This window comes from Hyposmocoma kahamanoa, unplaced genomic scaffold (genome assembly GCF_003589595.1).
Source record: "Hyposmocoma kahamanoa isolate Upper Pololo Valley unplaced genomic scaffold, ASM358959v1 192, whole genome shotgun sequence".
NCBI lineage: Eukaryota > Metazoa > Arthropoda > Insecta > Lepidoptera > Cosmopterigidae > Hyposmocoma > Hyposmocoma kahamanoa.
In genome coordinates, this window is record NW_020653719.1 from 1956005 (window position 1) to 1981606 (window position 25602).

General features: G+C 36.2%; 1 protein-coding gene across 1 annotated transcript in view; it reads right to left on the reverse strand.

Annotated features, from left to right (window-relative positions):
• Window positions 1-25602, reverse strand: part of LOC113226632 (RNA helicase aquarius) — a 129825-nt gene that overhangs the window by 3233 nt on the left and 100990 nt on the right. Inside the window, exons 15-25 of the mRNA XM_026459349.1 lie at window positions 24922-25053; window positions 19749-19886; window positions 11553-11644; window positions 10296-10494; window positions 8343-8526; window positions 6958-7076; window positions 5460-5620; window positions 4598-4865; window positions 3036-3207; window positions 2391-2561; window positions 149-346 (exon numbers count right to left, since the gene is read on the reverse strand). Of these exons, the coding sequence (XP_026315134.1) occupies window positions 149-346; window positions 2391-2561; window positions 3036-3207; window positions 4598-4865; window positions 5460-5620; window positions 6958-7076; window positions 8343-8526; window positions 10296-10494; window positions 11553-11644; window positions 19749-19886; window positions 24922-25053 (1834 nt within the window). The remainder of the gene's footprint in view (window positions 1-148; window positions 347-2390; window positions 2562-3035; window positions 3208-4597; window positions 4866-5459; window positions 5621-6957; window positions 7077-8342; window positions 8527-10295; window positions 10495-11552; window positions 11645-19748; window positions 19887-24921; window positions 25054-25602) is intronic.

Below are 25602 nucleotides of genomic sequence, written 5' to 3' on the forward strand. Positions count from 1 at the left end.
TTAGGGTCGTATTTCCAGTGCTTGTGTTTCCAGTGCAATCCAGACTTGAGCATTGAGTAAAGTTCTAGAATACGACCCTTAGACTTCGGGCTTCTAATAGAGTCTCGTTTGTAATACCTTATTTACCGCCTTTACTGTGAACACGTACCTGATTGAAAGTTGGCTGCAATTCGAAGCAGTTGCGGAAGAGGTTGGCTCTGGCGAAGACGTAGAGGCCGAGACGCGCGCGCGACGCGGCGACGATGAGCCGGCGCAGGTCGCGCACGTGGCCCACGGCGCGCGTGCGCACGAGGGACACTAGCGCCACGTCGTTCTGCTGCCCTTGGTACTTGTCCACTGTCGTCACCTGCCGGCCACGGATGGATACACGTGTTCTTGCAAAGCAACTTTACAAATGAAATGTATGAAAAAAGAATTACACCATTCCATCGCTCGACCCACCAACGATCAAGTAATCGTCTAAAGTAGCTGATAACTCAGATTATCACTGACTGACTGACTGACAGCGCGCTTGTCAACCATGCAGTACCATAAGAAATAAAAACTTGTAGAAATACTCAAATAAAGTGTAAAACCAGGATTTTGTATCATATTATGTTCATTACGCAAACATATTGCGTTATCGTAGTTATCATTTAAAAGTGTTTTTTTGTACAGTTGTATAGTACGTGAGGCGCATTACAAGTTTCCGGAATGAATAAGAAAAAAAAATTCTATAAATGGTCAGAAATGAATTTATTGTTTCTCACAATATTCTCCGTTAGCGTTAATGCACTTTTTCATATGAATGAACTAATTTTGAAAACATTTATGTCACTCCTCCGTGACAATCTCTGAAACATATTTTTCATACTCTTCAAGTGATGAAAATCGTTGACCGCATAACTGGTTCTTAATTTTTTGAAATAAATAAAAGTCACAAGGTGCCACGCGGGAGCAATCCCACGTGCTCATACGGTCAACTTCAAAAATTAATTTGTTTGTCTGGCCGTGTGAGAACTGGCATTATCGTGGTGCAAGATGATACGGCGTTTACGGTTATTTTTACGGAGTTTGTCAATAATTTCCGGCAAACAAATGGTCATGTACCAATCACTATTCACGGTACAACGATTCTCCAAATCAACAGTAGCCACGTGTCCAGTTTTATTTTAAAAAGGAGCAATCATCCGCATAGAGGCATTTTGCACGCGCGCCACTTTGGTTGGTTTCGGCTCATCTCGAAAGACCCATACGTTCGATTGCTGTTTTGTTTTGGGATCGTAACTATAAATCCATGTTTCGTCACCTGTTACTATATCCCACACCAAATTTGATCCTTTCGTTGAATCTGGTAAGCATGGCATGGCAAGTGAGGCGATCCGTTTTTTGATCCTCAGTCAAATTGCGTGGGATCCATCGAGAGCACAACTTTTTACACCCAAATGTTTATGTAGTATTGATTGTATTCGACTCATGCCTATGCCTAAAGGTGCCCAAATCTCATGATAGGTATGTCACATGCCTGTCTGTTTTGATCATACGGCGCACAGCATCGATGTTTTTATTGTTCACAGCAGTGGACGGGCGACCATCATGAAATTCGTCACTGAGATTCACACGACCGCGTTTGAATTCTGCAAACCAGCTATAAATAGTCGTCTTGCATAGCGCTTCATCGCCAAAAGCAGTTTGAATTCGAGGGAAGCTCCACTGAGCTGTTAAATTACAATTGAACTCGTAGAAAATCATACTACGAAAATTTTCACGAGCTAAATCCAAGGTGATGTAGACAACCAATTTCGAAAATTACGCCACAATGTAAAATCTAGTGATAGACAGATGAAATAAACTGTATAAATCGGTTATCAAGATTATGAAGATTTGAGTTTTTGACCTTTAGTTGGAATCTAGAAATTAGAAACATCGATACATTTCTTATAGTACTTCATAAATAACAAACAGCGCGACACAGTTATTTTCACATTTATAACTTTTGTATTTACACAAATCTTTATTTTTCTTGAAGTGAATTTGTATAAAGTAAAGTTCAATATAATATTACATATTACACAAAAAAATTATTAATAAAGACAGTAAAGACTACTCCGTTACTTTTGTGTTCATGTAGTTTTCAGCAGAAGCTAAATATGGTGCATTTTGTTGAGTTTCCAGAAGAAGCTGAATATGGTGAATTTCCGGCCCTATAAATTCTTGCAAGCAAAATTAAGCACTATTGCAATGACGTTACAATTTCATTTAAATGTTTCAGTTTTTTTTATTTTTCTTTACATATCACTACGTTTATATAGAGGTTAACTTCTGACATTTTCTTCGTGGTTTTTGTATTAGACCTGACATCCATTTGTTCGTAGGTCAATGAATATGACTAATAAAATTAATTAGTGTACCTTATGTGGACGTCCAATCAACGGGTTGTCAGCACAGCGCTTGTCGATGACGTCACGGATGAGATGCTTCTGCCCATTGTACGTAGTTAGAATGGAAATGCGCTCTGCGGGCCAGCCCACCAATCTCATGTACATGAATACGGCTACCACGTATTCTGCCTCTGCCAGGTTCTAGAATAAATAAATAATACATAACATTATTATTGCAAAACTATTTTTTAGGATATACATATATTTGTTCAAACAAACCAACGCAACATTATAATTAATCACCACTGACATCAATAAAACTCGATTTTTTGTATTATTATTATTTTATGATACCAAATGACGGCACGAACAAGTCATACGTCTGGTAGTAAGCGACACGCCTATCCATAGCAGTTGCAGTGCCACGCAGAGATTTAATCGCAAAGATACCGCCCCTGCGGCCGTCAGCCCAAGACATAAGTTAAAAAGTGCCATGTGCCTGGTAATTTCAACAGCACTCTTACCCTCATTACTGCTAGGCGGTAGAAATAGGTAAGGTGGCAGTTCTTCCCTGGATGAACTCTTTCACAAGGAGCTCTTCTGCAGCTACAGCTAATTATTGCCGTATTTGAAAGTTCTGGTCATGGCAAGAATCATTAATAGTTAATTTAATACCTGATAGAAGTAGGGACTGGGCTCGGTCTCTCCGGCACCGTTGAAGTCGTCGACGTTGACGAGCTGGAAGTCGAAGCGCAGGCCGGCATTCGCTGCGCGGTACTCCGGCAGTCGAAGGACGTGGCCTAGGTCGCCCAGCGCACGGTACCGCCAGCGGTACAGATTGCAGATGCTGTATCGCATAAACATGTTTTTCTACTCAAATATATTTATACATATAAAACTAAATAAATTATACTAAATATATTATACAAATAATTGGTTCACGAAAAGTAGCTCTTATTCACTCCGTTTTAGTACTTAAAAGATCATAAGTATACATACTCTTGTATACCTACAGACAGTATAAATCAACATGTGTTCCTTTCTTCTTTTTCAATGCCGCCCTGATAGGGAAATGTTACTTAGCGGCTCTTGCATTTATGATAAAACACTTTTTCTACTCCTATACTTTAATCTTTCAATTACAATTTCATAAACCATACCACAAAAGCGCTCGTTTTAGTTCTGAGCCACAATTCTATTGCCTATGGTACTTGCTACTGAACTGAAAAAGTTATTTATAGTTATGTACAAAGGACTGTGAGTTTAAAAAAAAGAACGTCGTATATTTGCTAATTAAAAGAGTCTGAGACATTCATGAAGTTATTAAAATTCAAATTATAAAAATAATATCTCAAAATGTTTCATAACAAGTACAAAGGTGTAACCATTTAGCATAAAAGAACTATTAAAAACAATATAAAATATGACGCTACTCAAATGCTCTACTGCCACTTGATTGGTTAAAATATAAGCGGTACTTGGTCAATCACGAAACTTTTATTCTATCTCATTGGCTTTTTGTTTTGTAGCGTTTGTTTGGCTTTCGTTTGAGTTTATTGTCGCGGATTGTTAACAAAATAATCTTTAAGCATTGGTAGAATTTCATTATTTTAATTTATTCGTAAAAAAGACGTTGTATGCAATTATTATTACATAATTAGGTATTTAAATCTCGTAACTCGACTTTAAGAACCCTCATTAGGCAACGATTGCATAAAATACAATTTTTGTTACCATTCACTATTAAGAGCGAACTCAAGTCTCCTGAAGGGACATTGACATAAGACAAACAGGGCAACTCCCGCCTGTTGGGCGCACCAATGCCTACACTTCCCTCGGATCGCAGGGTAGTCTAATTATTATTTTAGTTGCACCTTCCAAGTCAAAGAATCATTTATTTCATAGGTAAAATAAATTTGCACTTGAATATGTCATTTTTAAGCTACTCTTCGTTCAATGTGCTGACTTCCCTCAGAAGAACTAGAAGGAAACTCTAGGGGTTGCTGTTTTCAGATAATGTTAAATGCTATGGAATACACTTTGAATCAAATTTGTGTGGAATTTAGTCATGTCGTCTTTCCCTAAATACATCTTTATCTAACACGTGGTCTTCAATTTTGTTTTTCAATTTATAAATACATAATCTCCGAATTTTGAATTTGCTGCTTGTGACTTCCTTTCGAGGGTACTATTGTGTTATCAACTTTTACCTTTCCACTGACGATTTGATTCCTTACCTCGGTCGAGCACGACCCTGAGCGTCCAATTCCACGTAAGGCACACCAAGCCGCACCATTCTCGTGAACAGACTCTGCTCCATATTACAGTACTTCTGGAACGCCATATTCTTCACCACTGGTGGCAGTTGGTGATGGTCACCAATCATTATCCAGCGTTTCAGCCGTGACCTTCCATCTTGAGGATTTTGGAGCAGCAGCGGAATGAAGGTTTCGATTTCGAGGATTTGTGCTGACTCTTCCATCAGAATGTTGTCGTATTTGAAACCTGATGGAGTGTAAAACAGTACGATGAATTTGGGGCATTTTCATATTAAAGAACACTATAACACTACCCTTGTCGTGTCATTACTTAGAAATAAACGTAAACGTTTTAATTGTACCCTATAAATAGGGCAAAAAGTAGGCGGTATTTTTATCTTACTGCCTAATGATAATGATTTATTGTCTATTTTTGTAAATATATAAACGCGCGTTTTAAAGTCTAATTTTATTGTTTTTACCTTCCTCGCATTGTATGCCTCACGGGCTAACAGCATTGCAAACACTCTGGTCATTAAAGATCTTGCCTATGGTTCGGGCTTTGAATTTGTCCCTCCGTAATTGCTACTTACCGCCCCTGTTACACAATATAATACAGTGCATCTACTCCTGGTTTTGTGTAGGCATTACCTGTAGGTAGTGCCGCCATACACCACACACTACAATGAAGAGTGCAGCAGTAACTGAACATCGAAAACTGTTTACTGTGGTATAACTAGGTTACTGCATGCAATGTGTCACTATACGTATGTTGGCCCGAATAAATAAGGGACACAGACGAATATTCATATTAAATATTGTAATATTGAAAATTTCTCACCCATTTGCACAAGCTCGGAGCGTTTGAGCGCAGCGTGTGTGCACGTCATGGCGATGATTTTTGCCTCCTTGACGAGAAGGTATTTGGACCGGTCAAGGCCCGAACGTAGCAGCTCGAAAGCTCGGAATTCCTCTAGCTCTTCGAATATGTGATCGATATATCTGAAATGGCGAGTTTTTTTATACGAACGAATGAACAAGACAAAGAACGAACAAATAAATAGCCAGCGTATTTACAAAACGAATTTTGTCTAAGTAAGAAACTATGAAGTAAACTTAAGGTTTAATTTATTTTCTTTTTTAACTTAGGCAAAGTTTGGTTTGTAAATACGAAAAACTTCCTTAGCTAGTCATTTTTGCTTAGTTAAAGTCGAACGTTTTATAAATTTCAGCCTAAGAGTTAGCCAAAATCGCAATGACCCGAAGTGCGCTGCCATTCCGCCCGTCACCTTGAGACATAACTTGACAAGTCCCACGTGGCTGTAATTTCACCACGAACCAACCTTACACTTCAAAACCGGAACGCAGTAATGCTCACATTAATACTTCGCGACAGAAACAGGTAAGGTAACTTCCCTGAACGACCTTCATTAGAAGCTACTGCTACTACTCTTTTCCAACTGAGCCATTAACGAGCTGTAGCCCAGGCATGGCAACAGACACAAGTTCGGGTCCAGCCAGATCGAACGAATTTTTCTTTGTGTTACTACAGGCCTGCCGCTTAACTGAGTCAGTCACTAGGGTACCTGAGCGGTGCGGGAGAAGTGACAGTGTACGTCACAGTTATGTCGCGCTGTACACGGGATAATTTCAAAAAGATTTTTCTGACGATATTTGATGCCAAGTTGATCGAAAAAAGAGTCTACCAAATTAATCAATTGTTGTTAAGTGAAATGATAATAAAAAAACTACCAATTAAATGGTAATTGAAATGGATAGACAAGCCATTTGGCACTTTTTTCAATCAACTTGTTGTTGAATACCGTCACAAAAATTTTGTTGAAATTATCCCGGGGCACGTAGGCCCGTAGTGAAATATTTTCACAAAAACTGTATGAAAATCATGGCAGTAAAACATTAATAAATAAACATTGCAACTAATAGCATTTGTTACCCGTTCATTATTCACCATCATCATGAACTTATTGTAAGATCCACTTCTGGGTATGGATCTTCTTTCTTCTTCTTCTTCTTCTTCTTTAAAGAGTTCGGCCATGCTGGCCCATTGCGGGTTAGTTTCCGAAGGTTGTTAGCCTTCTTCGCGTGTAGGTATCCTAATTAAGTTTGTCTTACTGCTAGCGAGAGATATTGTTAATAAATATTCACAAAGGTGTACGTAATTTCGAATTTAAAGTACATTCCACTACAGGGTCTCGAACCTGGGTAAGAAAAGAAAAATGTACCTAGTAATCACTTCTTTTCTGGTCGGCCTAACCTTTGAATCGTGAAAACATGTAAAATAAACTCGCGATAGTGTTTATTATTTTTAGTGCAATTACCTGTTGCAACTTGTGGCGATTTCCATGTCCTCCCCGAAGGATTTTCCGGGAAAAAGCGGTTTTGGGGCATCGTCGAAGAACTCGTGGAACGGGAACTCTTTGCTGATTGTGTCCACAGTCTAAAAAAATTGTGTAATAAAACTTAACAAACTACGTAAACTTAATTTAACGAGAATGTCACTTCAGAATCGTATTTAAGTGTGAATAAAATTGCAAAGCAGCTAATGCAATTAACGATTTCTTTTTGCTTTCAAGACAAACACTGCGTTCCGTCTGTATCTTTCACACAAGTTTAATATTTTTAATAACACCTCTGCGTAACAGTTAATAGTACATTATGTCTAGGGCGGTAAGAAGGCAAATTACGAACAGAGGCCCGAACTGTTGTTCAGTCCTTGTGGCCTATAATATGTTTCATCACACTGACGACGAAATTGAATATAAAAAAACAAAATTAAAGTTTATTCATATAATATTTACAAACTTTTAAGTACGTCATAAATAAATCTTGAATAAAAATATAAACCTTTTTGATCTGGCTTAATTAATAAAAATAAAATGCAAATAAAATATTCTTTCTCAAACATGCTCGGTGATGCTTGCATTACTTTCACAAAAAAAACCACAACGTTTGTCATTTATGGAGCGTGTAAATCTTTGCCAGCCTGCTTCTTTCAGCATTTAAATATATAAATTGACTAAAGGCAAAGTGTCATACAGTAAATTGCTCACTAGCATCAGTGTCCGTAATTGCGAAAATTAAAAAATATTGGTATTATTTATTTTACTTTTAATTATAGTGCGTGAATATAACTGTACCACACATTTAAAAAAGCGGTAAATGACACGAAAGCACCTACTTTGAAATTCTTTTTTGTTATTTCTGTTTTTTGTGTTTTTTTGTATTTTCTCCGCCAAAATGAGTTCTAACGAGAAGAGCAAAAATACAATAATGAACTATATTCCGCCTAATTTAAAACAAAAAGTAACATTCATATTATAATTAATTATTTTTAATTTTTTTTACTATTCAATTTTTTACTTTTTTATTATTTCCTCGCATTGTTTGAGAAAGGTACTATATATACCTCGGCGGGAATGGGAATATTTTGCTTCTCGGCATCTGCAATAATGTACTTATACATTTATGTAGGTTATGGTATTTATAATTATGTATCTTATAAAAACTATAAATAAAATAAAGCCGACTGATGCTCCGAGCGGGCGACGGGACATTAGAAATAAAAAAAAACCAATACTGCCGTAGGACCGAATAATCAAAGTACCGTCTGGTTTTGCTGCACGTTATGCTACTACTAACGAGCAAGTGTGATGAAAAGATAATATTGTAACATCTATAAAGAAGGTAGCAACAAGTTAGTTACCAACTCCCGTTGACACTTGTCGAGGAAAGCCTGCCATCGCGGACGCACGTGGTATACGTGGAAGTGATGTGCCAGCTCGCAGGTGGCGCCTGCGTCACCGCCTGCGTCGAGCGTGCGCTGAAGTTTGCCTACCGCATCTAGCAATTCTATGCGTTTCGCTAGCACGTAGTTAACTCGACCGTATCTGAGGAGGAATTAAGTAACAGAAAAATGTATTATTTGATATTACATACTATGTATGGGAGTGTAACAAAATTCTAAATAATACTTCAAGTATATACGAGAAAATCGGCACATTCAGCGGTACAAAAAACCGCATCGAGCAATTCTATGCGTTTCGCTAGCACGTAATTGACTCGACCGTAGGTATCTGAGGAGGATTAAAGCAACAAAAAAAACTATTATTTCCATTGACCTACCTATAAATAGACGTCGGGTTCGCGCCAAAAATAGTGTTGGCACATACAGAGCGTCAATTGCGCAACAGTCTTCGTTTGTTCGACTGACAACGCGGTTGTCAATCATGCAGTACCATATAATAATAACTTGTGAAAATTACTGCAGTAAAGAGTAAAAACAGGATTTTGTATTATATTTTCACTAAACAAATATATTGTGTTATCATAGTTCTCATTTAAAAGTGTTATTTTGTACAGTTTTATAGTATTTAATTTATGTATAAATGAATCGTAAATATAAATTACAAAAGCACACAAAATAATCAAATAGCTAATTGTCCTTTTTCTACACATTGAATGCGCAAATGGTGGAAAGAGACCCATTACGTCAGTTTCAATAAGCTTATATGAACTTCTTCAATTATTCAATTGTTCGAACCACGAGCGATTAAAATATTTAGAAAAATCAAAGAAACTTTAGAGTCGCTTTGATTTTTTTATTAAACGTTAGCAATAACTAACAAAATATTGTTGTACTCGTCAGAATATATTTGCCCGAAAAACGTTAGCTCGAATTTTCATAATGTCAAATGTATTTTTTTAGGAAGATTACAAATCTAGTTGCAATGGCGGTTGAGTCCCAATAGAGTGTCTATGGAATGGCAGTAATGACATTAATTCATTCGAGGCAGCCTCTGTGGTCGAGTGGCTTGCACACGGTTGTTCATAGATTCGCCGTCTCTGAGGTCCCGGGTTCGATCCCCGGCCGGGTCAGTGTTTAAACTAACTTTTCTATATTGTCTCGGGTCTGGGTTTTTGTGGTACCATCATTATTTCTGATTTCCATAGCACAAGTGCTTTAGCTACTTACTTTGGGATCAGAACATTGTATGTGATGTTGTTTAACATTAAAAAAAACAAAAATATCAAATAACTGAGAGAATGTGCCATCGACTCGATATTCAAGTGCAGGATACAAAAAATTGCAATGGCAGTTGAATAGTTCGCTCGATGGCTACTCAATGACAAGTCTCCGAAACAAAATCCTGCCATTGACACCCTATCTACAAGTGTAATGATTTACAATTAGCAGACTTGGGACTCAAGCCAAAAGTATCAAGAAAAATATTAAAAAAAAAAATTTTTTTTTAATATCAAGAGACGGGACGAACAAGTCGTGCGCCTGATGGTAATGCCGTTTGTGGCGCCTGAAGTTACACACCTGTCCCTAACAGTTGCAATGCAACTCAAGAGCTATAAGTGTGATGGGCACAGTGGCACTGCCATTACGCCCATCACCCATGTGTCTGTAATTTCACCAGCATCCTTACTCTTAAACCGGAACACAGAAAAGCTGACATTACTGCTTCTGCAGTACTATCCTGGACGAACTCTTTCACAAGGAGCTACTAAGTTGAGAGTATATTATGAAAACACTGACGCAAATGGGTACAACGAAAGAGTTGTTTTCTGGAAAGTAACTTTGAATAGTATCCGATTACCGTATTGGGAGATAAATTTAAATAGTATGTATTGTTAGGACCAGCGGCCTTACCTGGAGAAGTCTTTATCAGTCTGCAGAGCTTCCTCTCCATGACCGAGACGCAAAAGATGACGTTCATCCACATCCAACTCGGCTACCTTCTCGAATAGTTGATTGAGAGCCTGATTACTGTGAGTCACCACCAGAGTGCGTTGCCACGGGAAGTTGTGGTACAGGTTCGATATTATTTGCACTGCTACATCTGTTTTGCCTGTAATAGTACATTATTGTCAAGGCCCAGGAAGTAAGCAATTGTTGGACGAGTATGAGTTAGAATTCTTCTGAGTCAAGCAGTCGTTGTTTCTACCGAGGCTTATAGTTTTGCTCAATAAATGCAAGGAAATGATACAGATATGTTGTAATTACAAAAATGGTGGAATTGAGAAAACACGATTTGAAAGTTCAAAAAATTACTGAATGGAACCCATTAAATTATATTCTTGTTTATAAGTCGTCGATCGTATACCCAACCTGGAGATACGACAGCGTACAAAGTGTAGACGTCGGTATACGGATCATCACCATCACTCATCATCATTTCATCCAAAAAAAACGTCCACTGAACATAGTCCTCCCCAAAGAATGCCACAACGATCTGTCCTGCGCCGCTTGCATCTAGCGAGAGAACCAAGAGTAACCGACATAGCCCTAAGATTTGCAAAACATAATTTGGCTCGCGAAAAGTGAACATTTCCTATTATATTTGAGGAAATAATATTAATTGCATTTGATCAGTCACATTAAATATAAAACTGAGGTCTAAATTGTAGTTAGTAGCGAACACGTGTCCTCCTTTTAAGTTAGAATAAAAATTACATTAAAAAGGTCACCAGAGCGCGTTAGAGTAAATATTTGTCAGTAAGGTAAAAATAACAGTAGCCAAGTGACATTAAATTCAGGTCTAAATTACAATTAGTAGCGAACAAGTGTCTTTGATTTAAGTTAAAATAAGAATTACGTTAAAAAGACGATCAGATCGACTTAAACGACCTATAAGTCATCAAAATGTAAGATGGCTACCAATGGTGGCTACATTATTACCTTACTGACAGACTGACAGACAGTAGTAAGGTAAAAACGTAGCCAACTACTAGCATCATAATAGCTGGCAAAATATACCGCTCTCTAAGGCCGGTTTAAAATTTCAAGCGAACGTATGTGCATGTAGTAGTGATAAGTGTAATGTTTTATAGTGAGTATTAATTTCAATGTAATAAAGAAGATAACATAAAACAATATAAACAATACGTTACAAGTGTGACGTCATACCTGTGCCAGGCGGTCCCACAACGAGTGTTAAACCCGGCTGCATGCCAGATCTAATGGCTTCCACTTGAGTGGGCGTGAATAGGATATTGTTCCTGAAACATAACAAGGTTTTCTATTAATACCTATTTGCATGCGATAATCGTAACACGTGTTAATAGTATGCTTAGATTATAATATCGAATTACATCATTATAGAATTATCCGACCTAATAATTCAGATCGTAAGATCGTTTTTAATGAAATGTATTTTAGATCCCGGACACTTTTTAGTTTTGCGTCATGTAGAAATACGTACGATTGTACAATACAGGATGACTCGACACAACATATACTGATTAAAAGTGATGATAGAAAATCAATTACGTATCTTCTAACCATTTTAAGTAATTCGTAAAAAACAATATTCATTCGCAAAACTTTATAACAAATTTATTTGTGAACACAAGTTGCATATAATGTAATAAGCATTATATGTAATAAGTATAATGTAATAATGTTGACACGTGCAAAATAAGTATTAAAATTCAGTGTATGTATGAATGAATTTTCAAAATTCAAGTGAGCCTGTGTCCAGCAGGAAGTATAATGGACCCTTAGAGCATATAGGACTGGAGGCGTCATCGATAGGCAGTCCCCTCTGTCAAGGTACAAGCAAAAAACAACCATCGCACAATAAACACTACTTCCGAATCGATGTTTTTTCATTTCCATTATCGAATTCACCGCGTCAAGTACTCCACGAAACATGTCGTCTTGTGCTACAAAACTTGCAAAAAAATCTCTGCTGCGTCAGGCCAGTCTAGCCAAGGGTAGAATTACATTTTTCATATACGTGATTAACCAGTATGTAATACATATCGACACCGTCACGTCGATAGCATTCCGTCTCTAGTATATTCATGAGAATCGATATATTTTTATAGGCCTATTCTGTGTACGGACATGACATGAATGTGTTTTGTCTGTGTATTTGTAAAAGTAAGCTAGTGTTGCCAATTATTGTTTGTGTGAGACCATAGCTACACAACTCAATATTGCATTTGAGTGCACCTGTTTGTTTGTAGTACTATCCCCCTGCCGCTGTTGAAAATATCAAATTGCTGAAGTTAAAATTTATGGGAAATTTTAAATATGTGAAAGAAAGTAAAAATCACAATGTGTAAGATAAGTGTTCTAAACAAAGTACACATTTGATCTCAATGTCTACGTCTGTGAATTTGAGAATGTTTTTTTTACTTCATCTTCGCCTTGATTATGAATAGTTCCAAATGTGCTAAAGTAAACAGACTAAAATAGTTTAATGTACATAGTTTCAATGGCTAATAAATATATCGAGATATATAATCGAGATAGAAACGCAGCTCTGTGGTTAAATTTTGCTTTTGTATTGGCTTTTTAAACTTTTTGATTTAAATTGTCTTTGGTAATTTAAAAAAAAATTAGCGCGCATTTTAAGAATAGGCGGGAAAAGTTTATAATTAACGAAAAACGACCAGAACTGGTGAATCGTAAACGTGTCGTATTTCATTATGATAATGTCAAACCACACACACACGCGCGCGCACGAGTATTTACAAAACCATCAAAAACTATTGCAGTTAGGTTGGGATGTGTTACAGCATTTGACGTATTCGCTTGATATAGCCCATTCAGATTTTCACTTGTTTCGATTGTTATAAAAGTCTTTGAATGCACATGATTGATAAAGAAGAGACGATCAAATGACACTTAGGGTCGTATTCTAGAACTCTACTCAATGCTCAAGTGAGGATTTGAGTATGGTTTAAAGCCCTCGAAATCATACTCAAGTCCCTGCCATTAGGGTCGTATTTCCAGTGCTTGTGTTGCCTGTGCAATCCTGACTTGAGCATTGAATAGAGTTCTAGAAAACGACCCTAAGAGCTGTAAGTAGTTTTATAAGTGGAGGAAAATTTAAAAATTACTCGAAAGATTGAAAGATCAACATGGCCAATACTTAATTGATTAAAGTCGATTTTTAAAATATTTTTCCATGATTCTTTGACACCGCATGGACAACTTAATACTGTATTAAATAGGGAGTTTTAATAGTAAATGTAGTTTAATAATATTTAATTTGTATTTACATGCAAGAAATTTAAGCGCAACAAAAATCATCACCTTTTTACATTTCCACGATTCAGATTTTTTTGTAATAGCAATACATTTATTTACATTATTGATCTTCAATTCATGCAATCTAACACCGTCACAGGGAAAATACACCTAACACGATCAACACATGAATATTTGACCTCACATTCAAATTTGCCGGCGTTAAACTTGTTATTGTCAAGGTGGTGCTGTGCATTAGTTTTGACGACTTCAGTAGCCTAACGATTTGCACTGTGGACGTTGGATTCGGAAGTCCCGGGTTCGATTCCCGGTAGGACCAATTTGAGAAATGCACTTTTCTAAACTGGTTCTGGTCTAGGTGTTCAGTGAAGTGCCACAAAGCGGATTTCGTTCCTATGATACTCATAGTACAGGGAATTCCCCAGTTTTAGACCAGGCAATAGGTATGGTTGTCTGGTACATTATTATATTATTATTAGTGAACTAATATTAAGATACAGGAGTTTTGACAATTATTTTTAATGACTCACAACATTGTAACTTGTGTTTGTTACTGTGTAAGTAATAAGTAAATTGAAATAATAGTCAGTGAATACATAAAAGAATACCATCGACTGCACAATTGGTTTAAATTGTTCCAATGAGAGAATCATTTACTGGAATCTGAATAAGCACTTGTCGTAATTTTTCGTTCTTTCAACTGTTTAAATGAGTAATATCCTGTTATTTGTACCTAGTATGGTTCTTATCATCTCCTTTAAGTGTGTATTTTCCATTAATAAAAAAATCGCGCCTATTTATCGATAACGAAGTGATAATTACTATACCGGTGTCCCACTGCTGTGCGACACGGAGGGAGAGTACATTGAATATTGTAGATACAAATATAATATAAAATGTCCTATTTTACTTCATGGAACATTTCGCTTATAAAATTTCACGGTATTTCGTTAGTTGAAAATACTATCTTACTTATAAGGAATTAATCTTTATAATTGACCATGACGACCATAAACACAGTTTTTTTTCACGTCGATTCGATTCCCAGATGAGGCAAGCATTGTTAAGTCTATTATTATTTATAAATGGAGTATTACTTACTAAAACAAAATTTTGCACAACTCTAATGGTAAAATTTCATATTTCCATCCTAACAATATTTTTTTTACAAGAAATGCGATGTTATGACGCATAGGTTAAAGCTTACACTTAAATATATTTGGTAAGGCGTTGCGTGTTTGTGTTCCTTTGAAGTATATCTAGGCCAATTTCTGTTAGTTTTATGACTAAGAACCACACGCAAAATAGGCGCTTTGTCGTCGAGTTGCGGATACCAGCCCGTTGCACCAAGTACCAAGTACCAAGTATGACTAAGAGAATTTTTCGTTTCGCATTATCATTAACTGCAGGAGGTAAAATTAACTTAAACTTTGATGTTTTGGTGATGTTATTTGATCCTGAATTCGAAATCTTTAATAAATGAATTATAGGACAACCTGTACATTATATATAGATATATAGTATATAGATTATATATACTATATATCTATATATAGATTGTATATTGATTACCTGTATATAGATTGTCCTATAATTCGTTTATTAAAATAAACGAAATCATACAAATTTTACCTAATATGTAGAATAAAGTAATTAATACATTACCTACAATCAATTGACAAATATTAGCCACTTCTAGTATAGTCATTTACCATAACAACACAAACATATAAGGGACTCATCTGAACACATGTTTTCCTTAAAGTTAAACCCTAACTTGTCACGTTGTTTAAGAGCCTCATTCGAGATGCAGGTTGCTTAACAATGTTTCCATTTATTTAATATATTGAACATCATAGTGTTTAATTACCATAATATTAATGTATTCCTTGTGAAAATACTGCACCAGTTTGTTATTATTATTGATACAAATGTCGAAAAACACAAAAAAAGAATCCTTCGATCTGACTGGGACCAGTGTCTGTTGCCATTCCGGGGCTACCGCTCTTACAGACTGAGCTAAAGAGCTAGCAGATCTTACGAATGTGTACTTGTTATTGATCTTGGTAATGAGTTTAAATTTTTCCATTTGCCTGTAAAAAACAAGGCATAAGTAGTAAAGTAAATTGCATTATAACGTCAAGTGGCGGATGTCCCTTACTGAAAATCAAACGCAAGACGCGTGGTTGTCTCCAACTAGGTTTAATAACAACAAAATCATTCCAAATGACATAAGTGACAAAATATAATTTACGACTGATTAACTTTTTATGTTTTACTATTTATTATATAACCACAAACGTATAATCGCAAAAAATTGCCACCAATATTTGTTATGTAAATTAACACGAAGGCGCTAAAAAGTAACATTTTACGTGACGTTTCTCATATTGTACAAAGCGGAGATAACATATCTTATAACTGGTAGAACTTGAGGTATAATTTAAGGAAAAAAAAATATGCATGAACTATACATGAAAATATACATGTGTACTTTAGTATCATTTAAAGTAATATTGTACAAAAATAATTCAATGTGGGTTACTCCACTTTTGCGCTGATAGCCGGTGTTAGTCACCGCTGATAGCCTGGTGAAATTATAGGCACATGGGACTTATCAACTTATGTTTCAAGGTGATTGGCGCAGTGGCAGTGCCCCTCAGATCTTTGCGATTTAAAGTTCTGGGTGGCACTGCAGTTATTATGGACAGGCGTATAGCTTACCATCAGGCGCATTTTCTTGTTCGTTCCGTCACTTAATATTATAAACAAAAACAAGCAGTTTAGGTACACAGCGTTCCTATGAGGCCGCACGGTTACCATGCTGGTCAGTCACGCAGAGGTTCCGGGTTCGATTCCCGGGTTAGGATAAATATTTGTATGGGCCACATTTGTTTTTCTTGTTAGTTTGGGTATAATTTGTGGTTGATATGTGTGTGTTCATGGCACCTGGGATACAGGTTTCGCTAGGCATTGGGCGTTATTTTATTATTATTATTATTACTATATCCCGAGAAGTTTTTTATAATGTAAAGTAGGAGGCAATCGAGCAGACGAGCCACTTGAGGGGAGGTAGTCATGAGCGCTCATGGACATCTGCAACGTCAGAGGAGCTGCTTACGCGTTGCCAGCCTTTGTGACCCCAGTTGACTCGCTTTTTGAAGAACCCAAAGTCATAGTGCAAAGGAAATACTTTAGGAGGAAGATCTTTCCACATCTTGCAGGTTCGAGGAAGGAACGAACGTGATGCCCGTCTTAGAGTGCCAGGCGTTAACGATGTGGGGGTAGGCCCACTCCTTCGGCGGGAGCGGCGATGGTGGAAACGTAACATCGGCACCAGTTGAAAAAGTTCCTCGAGTATTCCTCGTTATACAGACTTTAGATTATTTAGGTTTTATTATTACTCAACATCGTCATCATCAACCCATTTATACGTCCCACTACTGGGCACGGGTCAAATACAAGTTGGACGTAAATTCATTGTTTACTTCCATAACATGGAAACATCATGCAATCAACCAGCTGTACCACAGAGGCGGAAGCAGTGACGTGCCAACGTATATTCCGATTCCAATATTTCATAGCATACCCAAAACATCTCACCAATCTTATACTAATAAAACTATATTTAACTTGCGTGCGTGTTTCAGGATTTCAAGTTGTAGTGGCGTTACAATATCTATATTTTATTAATACTGTTTCATAGAAGGAAATGCCTACACGCGCGCAAAAATACAGATTTTTACAAAAGATGTTCTTAATATAGAAGGTATGGGGAGTTTCGAGTTGCTGTATAATGTACAGAGTGGCTTGCTTGCCTTGGCGGGGGCGCTATTTCTAAAATGGCATTGCTGATGTACTCGTATTTTGGGTTATCTAAAGTCAAGATTGGGTTTCTTCAATATACAATACGATAATAAATTTTTTTTAATGTTAAGCCGCCTTTTAAACGTTGTTACACCGTCCATTGTCCTGCTATTTTCCAAAGTACAAGCTTCGGAATAACGTACCTAACTTTTACAGAAAAAGGCGAACATAATCATTATTACTGTTTAATCTGGTAAAACACCCACAAGTTACGATAATAGTGACATCATTTATTGCAATTTCAAATTACAAAATATTTGTTGTCCAGTAAACGGTAGGGTAGGGTTTCATCACAACCTGTAGAATTCTGTCCTCGTAACGAAAAAAGGTACAACTATGCGTTTTCCTACAGACTTAACTTTTAACCTCAATAATTTCGTCACAGATCGAAATTTAAAATTCGGGTTTCATCACAATTTGTAGAATTCTGTCTTCGTAATGAAAAAAGGCACAACTATGCGTACTTTATATGCCTTTTTTCGTTCCGAGGGCTAAATTGTATTTTATATGCTAGTGTCAAATTTCATGCTAATCAATTGAGGAACGGCCGAGTTATTCCGTTCATAGCTAGTGTAATTTTTGGATGCCAAGAAAGCTTCGCTTGTTGCAAAATACATAAACAATGCTGATAAAACTTTTGAAAAAAATAGCGGATGTTTGTACTTAAAGTTTTTGGACGAATTAATTTTTAATTTACATCCCAATTAATGTTCTGTGGATTACGTATTATGATTTGACTTTCTTAATTATTTGTTAGCTTTTTGAGCTGGGGGCTTACTATGGTCTTATGGTGAGGTCTTAGAGCAATCCTATTTAAGCCTGTAAGTTGGACTGCCTGTAAAATTCGTACTATGACCTCACAAAAACAATTCACTGTCCATGCAGTTTACGTTCCCCATTCGAAATCCGTTTCGAACCTTTTCTTTCATAGCAAAATCGTATCATGACGTGCTATTTGCCATGCACATGGCGGTCTCATCTGTGAAAATAAGCAATTCAAAAAAAGTTACTCCGTGACTAACTTTTTTTTTATTTTGTTACATTTTTAAGAAATTTCGTTTAAGTTTTATTAAATATTCAGTTTCATAATTATTTGTTATTTTTTTAGGCTATATAGCCAATTGTCAATAAATAAATACTATTAACTAATGAGCGTTTTCTTACGCGTTTTTCGAAAATTTTATTTCGAGTTCTTTAAAGTATTGTTGATAAATTATTGGCATGAATGTTATTGCAATTTCTAAATGGAATTTTAATAATTTTATTGACCTAAAATCGTAAAATAACTTTTAAATAGTGCCAAATTTGACTCTAATGCAATCAATGAAAATGTACGAATACAAGAAACGTTCCAACCATGTTATCAAATTACAAACTCACCTTATTAATTTCAATGATAATGACTAGACATGACGTGTAATTTTGTCGTACGGCAATTGTAAAGTATGATTGAAAAGTTGCCGATATTAAAACAATGTAATAAGTATAATCAATAATAAAATTAATAAAAAACATAATTATTCTCATTTTGAACACAATCGGTTAATAGAGCTTGATCGCTCCCAGGATAGTATATTTGTCTATTTTTTTCATATGATTTAGTATGTAGTTCCATCTCGCTCTTGTTAGATGTCAGCTAGCCAACCAGAGACAATAATTAACGTTCAAAAAGTAAACTGATCATCCTGTCATGACATTCCCGTTCAACTTTATGATACGAACTTAAGTAATTCAGTTAACACGTCAAGTGAATTGTATGGCTCTTGCCTGGCTGCTTATAAGCTCAATGTAGGCCCCCCAGGTGGCTTTTTTGTATAATATCAGGTGACGGGACCAACAAGTCGTGCACCTGATGGTAAGGTACAAGCCTGTCCATAACAGTTGCAGTGCCACTCAGCTCTCTAAATAGCAAAGATCTGAGGCGCCCCGCCACTGCGCCCGTCACCCTGAGACATAAGTTGACAAGTCCCATGTGCCATGTGTAATTTCACCAGCACCCTTACCCTTCAAAACCGGAACACAGTATTGCTGACATTACTGCTTGTCGGCAGAAATATGTAAGGTGGCAGTACTTCCTTGGACGAACTCTTTCACAAGGAGCTCTACTGTTACAAATGCTGCTCTATATAAGCAATGATTAATAAATGGATAATATAATAAGCAACACCTGTAAATCTCGAGTAGCTCTGAAGTTTAGGACTTTAGGATATAGTGCATATCCTATTACATACTAACTTTTTAGGTTCGTTGTAGAGATAGGGTCCTCTCTTGGGTTGCACGTGTGGCTCGACGACGATCACCTTCTTCTCGTTGTCTTCGTCCATTGCCTCATCGCCCAGCTCTTGTTTACGGAGGACGTTCTCGAACGTCAGCCTGCAAAGAGACAATGTTGTTGAAAAATACTGAAAAATATGGGTGATTACGCCATTTGTTTTTTTAACAAACAATTAACAATTTCTAGTATTTGTGTCAACCAATACTACTGCCTTCGACACTACCAATACTACTGTAGCCGAACGGTTATCATACTGGTCTGCCACGCAGAGGTCCCGGGTTCGATTCCTGAGTCGAGAGAAATATTTATATGGACCACATTTATTTCTCTCATGAGTTTGGATGTAATTTGTGATTGTTGTGTGTGTCCATGGCACCTGCGATACATGGTGCCCTAGCGTGGCTTCGCACGGCCCACGACCTCGCACCTTTGAGTTCCTCGGAATTTATGTGCGAAATTTAATTAAAAGTGAAGAAAAACGTGTGAAGTTTCCAATCCTCATAGAGTCAAGGTGGCAGACTACGGCCTAAACCCTCGCTTGAGATGAGACCCATGCCCAGCTGTGGGACGTATTAATGAGTTGATGATGATGATGATGGAAAAGATCAAAGAAATAAATGTTCGTGGAAAAGAACAAAGAAACTGTTTGTTTATTTGAAAAGTCAAATAAGGCAAAACATGACAACATGCAAACTATTAATCACTCGTAAATAAGCAATTTTTATCTGTATAAACGTTGTTAGCTCCAAGAGCCATGAATTCATTAGTACCATAGTATGTGTATAAGACAAGTAGTCCAACTCCTGCTTGTTCGGCTCTATGCCTGTAGACAGCTCGCTCGGAGCGTAGGGTTGTCTTGTCATCTACAGGTATTCTCGTGCTATATTGAAATAACCTTTGTCAAATGCAGTACTTGCATACTGAATGTTTTATACCGACATCACGGATTAGTATCTCGATTATAAGAAAAATGGAATTTATTGTTATCCCTAATACAGCGCTCATATGTGTAACATTATTTTAATTTAATAATAAATATATTGAGTATTGAGTATATTGTGTATTGGAATGTGGGTTTGTAAATACATTACCATACATTTATAAATTAAAAAAATATAAAATTGACAAACACAAAAATATTACAAATATTTTAAACACCGAGCGAACGCTTCAATTCTAATATGGCATGCAAAATATTTTAGTAAATGTACTGTCATTTACTAAAATATTTTGCATGCCCATAAAATATATACAAATTATTTTATAATTGAAAAGTTAAATTACAAATTTGAAGACTATTTGTTAGGTATAGATGTATGAAAAGACTACATGGATTCGACATCGACAGAGATTCCACACATTGATTGATTCAATTTGTTATTTCAAGTGCATTTATTACTTTATTTGTAAACAGTAAAGTTTCTTGCTCGTTCTTCTCAGGGAAGTCAGCACAGCGAATGAGCTGTAGCTTAAAAAATGACATTTTGAAGTATAAATTTAGTTTACCTCCATATGTGATTCCATAATATTTTTTTTAGTTTTACTTCAAAATTAATGGCACATGCGACTCGCGCACTGTGCAACTGGAGTGCACCGCGAGATCATGCTAATAATGCGTACGTACGCGGCGGGCATGCACACATACAAGCCGCGCTGTTACGTTTTTATGAAGTCACGTTACTTATCTCATTATATTATGCTACTACGCTCCACACTATAATTTTGAATTAGTTATGCTTCGGATATGGTACATTATGGCGATTATAGTGAACTGTAACGCGAATCGATTTTCATGGCGTAGTTTCCAGATTACGAATCACTTTTCACACAGTCAGTTGTTGCAAACAACTGCGACATCTAGCGCAACATCTAGCGATTACAGTGCATTTATTTCCTAGGTAGTCTTTGTTCTCTGTCCTCCTCCTCCTTTGTTTCTTTTTGTCGTAAACCCTTCGTTTTCTTTTATTGAGTCCTATATGTAACAATTTATAATAAATGAATAAAGCTTCCGGAGAATCATTGCATTAGTATATAGTTTTAATAATTCATATCAATACTTTCCTTTATAATCCTCCTAAACAAATATTGTAAAAAGGAGGACACGTATTACTTGTCATTGAAGTATTCCAAAATATTAATGTTTATGCAAAAATAAGATATCGCTCTTTACAGTGTTCATTGTCATGCTGAGACCAGAGCCTCCGACGAAGTGATAGTTTAGTAGCAGTAATGTAGTCCTTGTGAAAGATTTCGCCCAGGGAAGTAATGCCACCTTACCTATTTCTGCCACCATGCAGTAATGTGAGTATTACTGCGCTCCGGTTTTGAAAGGTAAGATGCAATTACAGGCACATGGGATTTTTCAACGTACGTCTCACGACGGGCGCAGTGGCAGTGCTCATGACATCGACATTCGTATTTTATTTTTATAATATTAAGTGACGGGACGAACAAGTCGTGTGCCTGATGGTAAGCTACACGCCTGTCCATAACAGTTGCAGTGCCACTTAGAGCTTAAAATCGCAAAGATCTGAAGGGCACTGCCACTGCGTCCTTCACCCTGAGACAAGTTGACAAGTCTCATGTATCTGTAAGTTCACCAGCACCTTTACCTTTCAAAACCGGAACACAGTAATGCTGACATTACTGCTTGGCGTCAGAAACAGGTAAGCTGTCGTCTCGTCAGTAAAAAAAGTAGTACTCATATAACAATACAATTTACGATTATATAAACCTACACATAATAGTACACAATATTAGGAACGAAAAATACGTATTCTGAGTGGAAGTAAATAATAGATAAAAATTATATAATATGTACGGAAAAAAAGAAAAATACTACCTACAATATGATCGCAGTAAAGTCTTAAGCCACAAACCTTATAGCAGTTGTTACATTCAGCTTGAACGTATTATATGAGTCTCGGAAGATGTCAACTTTGTCAAATAAAACCGACTCTTAATTTTTATGGGCAGTTCATTATTTTTTCATTGTAGTCAACCTATAGCTAAATTACAAATTAAAGGCTGTACCAACTTTTCGGCAGTGGTCTATACAGTTTTAACAACTTATTATTTGTAAGTATCGTCTCGAAAAAATACGTCAGAAAATAAATAATCTCATTCAATAATCTAATAGATTAATTAATATAAAGTATATCGAGTTCTTAAGTTTTCGCGATTGTTTAACAGGAAATGAAACTATTTTTCGGATTTTATAGTTTCATTTCCTATAATATAAAGTATGTTATGTTAATGCAAAGAAAGTACGCACAATACCTGAAATACAGGTACTAATTTACTTAGTTTAGGCATCGCCACTGCACTATTCGAGTTCCAAGATTGAATTGTATAGCTTTATAATGATTGCATAATAATTAAGGTTCCTTTTTTATCATAGCTTTATGCCCATTTGTTTTAATTGTATTTAGATTAAATAATAATGAATAAAATTATCTCTTATATTATCTTTTATTATGTCTAGGTCAGTTCTGCTGGGTTACATGTATCTAATTTGAATATATGTTTATGTAAGTATGATAGTGTCCAAGTGATACCTTTAGATTTGTGTACTGATGTTATATCCAGTAATGTCATATGACGTTATGTCATATCCATAATTCAATGGTTTCATTATGTATGATAGAAGATAATATAAATGAGTCGGAATATTAATATAGCCTATATGGTCCTCATGCGATAAACACTGAATGTGTCATTCATTAAATTGTGTAGTGACTTATGTAGATCGTGAGTATTTTTAAAATAATGATGTTTTATAAAAGATGATTAAAAACGAAAGTTTGGTGAAATAGACAAAATAAACAATACATTTATAACAGGATTCGGAGTGATAATTATCACGATAATTAATGCTATCTCTAGCAACGTTTTGCCATGTGTTTCTATTCAAGATGTATCTAAACGTGTCGAATGTCAATCTCAAAAAGTCACAAGCCAAATCATTTTGCCAAAGAATTTATTACGTGTTTATTTAATTTTCTCAAAGTTCGTTTTTTAATAAAAAGTCAGAGACAAAACTACAAATCAGCATGGATTATTGTCGCATGCGTATAGGATAAATATCATGATAATTATCAAAGAAAATAATTGATATCCTCTTAATAGAAAACATGTATATTCTTTATTCCGAACTCTGAATTATATTCTCCTTATATTCTAATAGCGACAGCTGGATGGCTTTTCTTGAGCGAAAAAAGAAATATGCAATTAAGCTTGGCTACTTTTCGTCGTCTACATAGACTTTTACAAAATATTCTGAGTACCCTATGAGCGTATTAAAAACAATGGTGACTTATTTTAATATCTAAATTATAATAAGAATAAGAATAACGCACACACTCAACATAGCCCCGCACTAGGGAAACCCTGTGTCGCGGGTGCCATGGACACACATATAGACAACCACAAATTACACCCAAACTCACGAGAGAAATAATTGTAGGCCATACAAATATTTCTCCCGGCCCGGGAATCGAACCTGGGACCTCTGCGTGGCAGTCCGACATGGTAACCGTTCGGCCACGGAGGCAGTTAAATTATTGCAATAAAGTTTTCATGAAAATTCTGTACGTATATTTTGTTAACCCTGCTAAACATTTGAGCTTGCTGCCTGCAAGGTTTAGTCATCTTAATAGAAAAGTTGACAACACACATAATTAGGTACTTCAAAACCTAATAATTATAACTTTTTCATTAAAAAAAAACCGACTTCAAAAATTCGTGGAATTACATCTATTTGACAAATTTTATTGAAACTGGAAAGTGCGTATTGATACAAAGATCGAATAACACAAAGTAAAATTCCCTCGAACTGATTGGACTTGAACTATCATCTATTGCCTCTCCGGGCCATCGCCCTTACCAACCGAGCTACAGGCCGAGTCAGCAGATCTTACGAATTTCTGCACGTGCTTGTTGCAGATCTTTGTGTAAGGGGTTTAAAGGGTTTTTTGTCTTTAGCGTCATCCGTGAGAAACTTATAAAAGTTTCTTCACTCAACCAGGTCCTTTTACAGCTACCTGACACTATCGAGAGATGCCGCGATTTCACAAAAAATATCAGGGTAGTAAAAACATCATGATATTCAATAAAATAAAATAAGTAACTTACTTGAAAGGCCGAACGAGCTTTCTTGGGTCGTTGACATTAATCTTGATTTCGTAGCCGGTGAAGCTATTCCGCAGGTGCTCCATGTCCAGAAACGTGTCGTTAAAGTCCAGCGTTGGAATCTCATTGGGCATCCTAAAGAAACAGTTGTTTTTTGTTATCAACATTCAACATAAACTCACACAAAATGGTTGGACATACTGGCCAGCAGGGCGTCGCGCTTGTTCAACATTTAAAGTTTTAAATTTTTAACCTAATGTTTCTCTTTATGTATCCACAAACACGAGATTTAGGGTTTTGTAGAATTTCGTGGTTACAGAAAAAATAAACATGTGGTTAATGCTATTCATAAAGAATTTATAAGAATATTTATTATTCTCGAGCCTGGGGTTTACTGTCGTTCTCCGTCTGACATCGAAGACGTATGATGCGAATGAAGCTTAATACTTGGACATTGTTCTTTGATTTGATCGAGTATCACTTATTTCACAGCAACTGTTTCGGATGGATTTCGGACAACAAGGTACAGGTGGTACAAAGACAAGGTGATCTTAGTATTAAAAATTTATTTTTATCTTCAGAACCGGAAGACTTTATCTGAACTTACGTTTTGTCACGTTTTGTTGACAAGTTAACCATTTTAGAAATACAATTGCAATTGTATATAACAGAGAGCGTTTGTAA